At 39.5% G+C, this 6,000-nt stretch overlaps 1 protein-coding gene across 1 annotated transcript in view; it reads right to left on the bottom strand.

Annotated features, from left to right (window-relative positions):
* Positions 1–206: 206 nt before the first annotated feature.
* The window catches only part of cpped1 (calcineurin-like phosphoesterase domain containing 1), a 71,770-nt gene continuing 65,976 nt past the window's right edge, over positions 207–6,000 (bottom strand). The window contains exon 6 of the mRNA XM_034707681.1: positions 207–4,524. Within this exon, the coding sequence (XP_034563572.1) occupies positions 4,298–4,524 (227 nt within the window). The 3' untranslated portion in view covers positions 207–4,297. The remainder of the gene's footprint in view (positions 4,525–6,000) is intronic.

The following is a 6,000-nucleotide window of genomic DNA, read 5'->3' as shown; positions in this document are numbered from 1 at the left end:
CACCATGGCACCGTGCACCCATCCCTTATTTAGTAGTGAGTATTGTCTATGTGCTCTCAGCGTTTCATTTGAATGATTTGCAAACTAGCAGAATTTATCTAAAGCACAGCATCCCAACTTTTTAATGTTAAGAAACATGCGCATGAAAAGTTGTCTAAATAAGTCGAGCACTGCAAACAATCAAGTAAACACAATACAAACCCTGCAATGATTAGGTAAAATCAACATTTAATATAAAAATACAACCATTCATGTCACAGTCATGGTGCTCAGTATGGTCATTCATTAGAATTCAACACAGCAACAAGTCACAAGTGTGTGATGTTCCCCAATTCATAGAGCAAATGTGCTCTCAAACACACAGACACACATACACACTCCCACACACTCACAAAAAGAAGATAAGGAACAATGTGATTGAGCTCGGCTACCGTGAGGATATAAAAATAGATAAGGACATAAGGTTCCTACTCAGACCGGAAATGAAGGAGATGGACTGAGTCGTCTTTCACACATCACACTCATTATCCGTTCCTCTTAGATGCCTGCCCCCCCTCCCCCCTCTCACCCCCCTCACCCCTCCCACCCCCCCTCCCCCATCACATGGGGACTTTTTGGGAAAGAGAGAGAATCCGTCAGTGTGAAATGAGGTCAGCGATGGCTATGCTGATGGAAAATCACCTACAGTACCCACCAGACCACAAACACAAACACATGCATTCACAGATAGGGAGTGGGGTACAATTTCTCCCCAACACTCCCAGTTTCTCTCAGAGACACACAGATGTGTTACTAAAGGGTTGCCATGACAACTCTCTTAAATTCCCAGTCGGTCAGGGTGCATGTTAGATTTTGTGTGTGTGGAAAGTGTAATGGAGTAGAGTCATTTAGGGCTCACTGGGAGAGTAATTTTCTTGCAGTAATGTCCATTTTAAAGACAATTTCAGGTCTGCCAGCTTCCAAATCAGCCTGCAGCTAGCCGACGCTAACACTCAGAGGATGTTCCAGCGATGACTAAACACTCAGGAAATACTGCTCACCTCCCACCATTAATCACACACAGATCACTAGGCTTTATCAGTCTGACAACAGTCCTTTAGTTCCCCATTCAACAACAGATCACACTTAGTTTGTCTTATTTACTGCAGGCGTCTGTGTGCGCCAAGTTCATGCTGAGGATACCGAGCAGATTAAACCCATTAAATGTGATTGATATGCTAAGTGTTGCATCATAAATTTTGATTTCAACTCAGATGTAATGATGAAATATTTCCATCACAGTGAAGGAGCACCAGTCAGTTTGAGCTGTACTTTTAGAAACACGTAGCATGAAAGACCCAAATGGATTCAGACTCACACCATTGCAATTTATCTGTATCAAAGTAATGCAGTGGGAATGGGTTGGGGCGTTTATGATGGAAAACAAGACAAAGTTAAAATCCTTAAAATTTCCAACTCTTTGAAGTTATATAAGGTCCTCAATTAAACGTAGATTCAACTCTGTATTCACAACTTTTATGTCTGTTTTCAGTTAAAGTGACATGGACCGCTGATCCACTCCTGAAACTTTTCCTCCTTAAATATGAATGTTATTTCAATTAAATGATAACTATTTTTATCTGAAGTTAGTGCTGTCAACACATGTGGTTTTCTTTTCCTTAGAATGGGTAAGTTCTTATTGTTATCAAAGATGTCATTGAGCTGTGTTCACATTGGCACCAAACTCCCGAAAGCATCAAGAAATTTCCCACGTGGGGGGCATGTGTGAACGCAAACAGTTAACATTTTCACCCCGACCCTATCCTGATTTTTCCTGCCAATCTCATAGTAAACTGCTTAAAGTCTGCAGGAAACGTACAAGAAAATTTGACCAAGCGAGCGTGAAGTTGGTGTTTTTACCATGCTAATGGTGCAAACCCAGAAGAGAAACACAAATGTGGATCACAAAAATATCTAAGGTTGAAGGTGAGTCATTTTAAAGACGATGACAGTAAAAACGTCTTTGCATCTGTCTGTGTGCTAAGCATTGATATAAATGTCAAAACAGACATCATAGCTTAGGGCTTTGTATGTGCTTTGGATATCATATTCGCCTCCAGAGACAGAAACCCTTATGCACCACCCTCCTCTCTGACATTGAAGACTTTCTGTTTGTAGGGGCGTGCAGACAAGGAACTTTGAAAAACTTTGGGGATGGAGCTCCTGAAAACTTCTAGAACACTTAGGAGGATGTGTGAAAGAGGCTCAGGATGAATTATTCGTTTTTGGTGACACCTATGGTGAAAAGCAGTAACTGCGGGTGTGTTTCTTGAAGCTTTAAATTTACGGACGTCCAAAAAAGCTGTTTTTGCTTCAATCATGTGACTTCTTTTTGTATTTTGATTTTCACTTGTATTTTTTTGTCATTAGTCTTCATTTTACGGCCACAGGAACCACTTCCATCAACCCTTTAGTAAAACAAATGTTGGGTGATGGATGTCTCTTGTGATATTACTAAATTGTCAACTCAACCATGGCTAGATCAACCTGAGACAGAGGATGATACAATCGGGACTTTCCTTAGTCGGTCATAGGCTGTCACAACTGATCAACTCAATAGCCAATATACAGTAACTTGACATTCATTTAATATCTTCCAGATTGTAACTTTTAGGATTATTACTTTAACATCTGAATTAGTAAGAGAAAATTATTTAATTTGTGTTATGATTAATATGGATTATGAATCATCTCTGAAGTCAACATACATTCAAAGTCTGTTACACAAAATACTGTCTGCAAAGAACAAACGTTTCACTCTGAACATTAATCCTTTGCCTGTAGAGGCAGTGGGAAGAGTTTTAAACAGACAGCTCAGAGTCTGATCTGAGGTCAGAGGTCAGAGGTCAGAGGTCAGTTCCACATCTTCCAGGGCAGTAAAAGCAACGTACCACATTTTACATAGAAACACATTTACATTACATTGATGTGTATAGTCTGCATAGGATGGCCAACAAGGTATTAGACTGCAGCAACAAAAATAAGAGCAGTAGCTACAACAGCTGGATATTTTTGGGATCATTAAAGGAACATTCCACCCTTTCATGTAGTAAAAAAGTTACATAACATTGAACATTACATTAATCTGCTGATTTAAATTTCCTACATCTCCAATTATACTTCGTAACAGCCTTTAAGAAACATTCTGGTGTGAATTTTGCACCTTAATACTGTCAGCTGAGGAAACAGAGACAAAACAGCACCTCCTGTAGCTGTTTGGAATGAGGTCTATGTTAAAGGTGGAATATTCCTTTATAAAGTTTGCATACATTTACAGTTACAACATTTGACTTTCTACTAGTGTATTGCTGTGAACTTAAACAATAACATCCATTTGCTACAGGAGACTTATTTTACTACACTGTGCAGAAGTTTGTCCACTTAAGGACCTCTAGTGTTAGCAAACATTTGATGCTCTCTGTGTTCTGCTTTCAGCTTGGTCAGTGGCTCCATCTGTGAAAAAATGACTCTGTAGGTCCCCCTGTAGCATAATTTCTACCCAGACCCAGACCTCATGCTTCTTGTTTTGATCTGGTGTCAAAGTCAGCTGATGTATGAAGAGATTTAAAGTCTGCTTGGAGTGGTGTTCAGGGTAAATAAACTGGTCAAACATTTAGGAGACTGCAGGTTTAAAATGCGACTTGTGTCGGCAAGTTTTACTCTGAAAATCTGACCTGATGTCAACTTTTAGTTAATGCTTATTTGAAAGTTTTATTATGAAAGTCTGACAGGATGTTTGATATTAAGGTGGTACCTTTACAGTCATATTTTGAAGCTTGGGGCCACTGACCAAGATGCTGATGTGTGTGATGTATGTGAAGGGTTTGGGTTGAGAGCACAAAGTTTGGAGATCAGGCTATTGGTCAGTTTCAAAAGTACTGACAAGACTCTGTTTGGCGCTTCTGATCTAGCAGGGACAAAGATTTGGATTTTCATATTTGGATCTTCTGCCACATGTTGACCAATCTCTCTAAACAACTTGTTAGCCATGAATCTGACCCATGGCTGTTAATTAGGCCTCAAATGGTGTGACTGTTATTTGTTTATTTGTCGTGTTTATGTGACTGTACTGTCTTATTGTTTGTTGATTCTGTGAACAGACCCTTGTGGCATATGAATTTCCTCCACAGGGGATCAACAAAGTTATCTTATCTAATCTAATCTTAGATGCTCCAAACAGCACCGAGTAGAGACAAACAAAAGAGTACACACAAACATACAAAAAGCAAAGTTTTCCTGATGTTCCCTCATCTGGCCTTCAGGCCTGCAGGAGCTTCCTGAGGTCCTCATCCATCCCTTGATCCCTCAGCTGATCCAGACCATGGTATCGATGAATGACTTTGTCCGCGGTCACCACCACCACTCTGGCACCGTGCACATCCTCGCCGAGCTGGCAGCCGATGGCCGAGCTCACCACCATGTCCAGGCCGCCGTGGCAACCTCCAGCGTTCCGGTGATAATGTCCAGAGAAGACAGCTTTCACCCCTTTGGAAGAGAGGGAGGGGGTAGGAGGGCTGAGTTTGGTACTTCAGTTACAAAGTGATGACATAAACAGAGGGGAAAAAAAGATGAGGAGAGTAGAAATAGAAACAAGAAAGAAGGAAAGAAAGACAGAAAGATAGAAATGATAGAAAAAAATGACCAAAGAAAGTGAGGGAAAGAAAGATGGAAGGAAAATAGAAAGAAAGACAGAAGATAGAAACAATGAAAGAAAGAGAGGCAGAAAGAGAGAAATAAATGGAAAGAAAGGATATCGACAGAGAAAGAGAGGAATGGAAGAAAGAAAACAAGAAAGAGAAAGAAACGATAGAAAGAAATGAATAAAAGAAAGAGACAGAAAGAAAAGGAGAAAGCAATAAAGAATGAAAAAAGAAAGAGGATACCGACAGAGAAAGAAAGGAATGAAAGAAAGAAAAGAACAAAGAAAGTAAGAAACATAAAAAAGAAAGAAAAGGACAAAAATAGAAACAAGGGAAGAAAGACAGACAGAAAGAAAGAGTAAGAAAAAGAGAAAAAAAGAAAGAAAGGAGAGATTGAATCAAGGGAAGAAAGAAAGAAAGAAAGAAAGAAAGGAGAGAGCAAGAAAATGAAAAAGAAAGAAAGAAAGAAAGAAAGAAAGAAAGAAAGAAAGAAAGAAAGAAAGAACGAATCCAGAAGCTCTCTACTTGCAGCCCTTTTTGAAACAGTGTAACTTTGATCAGAGGAGACACGAATTTCAATTTATTTTCAATTACACACACAGCTTCATTAATTGAAGTGAGAGGGTTTGACTCGGCCCTGCGGCTGTGATGCTGTGTCACTACAGCTGATATGACTGCACTCTTCAAATGGCAACACAAGACTCTCCATCAACCAGTGGAGCGTTTCAATGTGTCTGAAAGTTACACTCTTTCAAAACAATATTAAACTGGGGTTATGTTAGGGTAAGATGGTGTTAGCCAGAGGTTTCATTCGTCACAATAAGAAACAGTTCCTTCTAGTTAGTTTAAGTGTGATCGATATTTTACGGGGATGAACAGGAGAATTTAATTAGTAAAGAAACCATGAGTGTGTGTACTCAGATGTCTTCTTGTGTTTGCATATTCTAATCTGCATGCATGTGTAGAGAAGGGGATTTCATTTTTACTTTGTGCCTTTAGCAAGAAAAAAAAAAGCCATCCTCTTTTGAAATGATTTACTTTTTAACAGAGAAGAAGAAAAAGACAGCAAAAAAGAGGACAAATTGTTATCAGCTCATGAGAAAGTCATGGGAAATCTGCACAACAAAGGCATGAGGATCCTTCCCGGAAGATCTCATGTACCCACAGCTGATACCACTTCCATGTCAGCAGTGTGAGATTACCCTGAATCATCAAATCTGCCTTTAACATCATGATACAGCTTCAGAATACAAATGACCTAGATGTATATTAATGTTCAGAGTTACATGAGAACAGCAGTTGCACATGCAGGACAACTTAA

This window comes from Notolabrus celidotus, chromosome 18 (assembly GCF_009762535.1).
Source record: "Notolabrus celidotus isolate fNotCel1 chromosome 18, fNotCel1.pri, whole genome shotgun sequence".
Classification (NCBI taxonomy): Eukaryota; Metazoa; Chordata; class Actinopteri; order Labriformes; family Labridae; genus Notolabrus; species Notolabrus celidotus.
The sequence above is the reverse complement of the archived record's forward strand: the minus strand, read 5'-3'. Positions and strand labels throughout refer to the sequence as shown.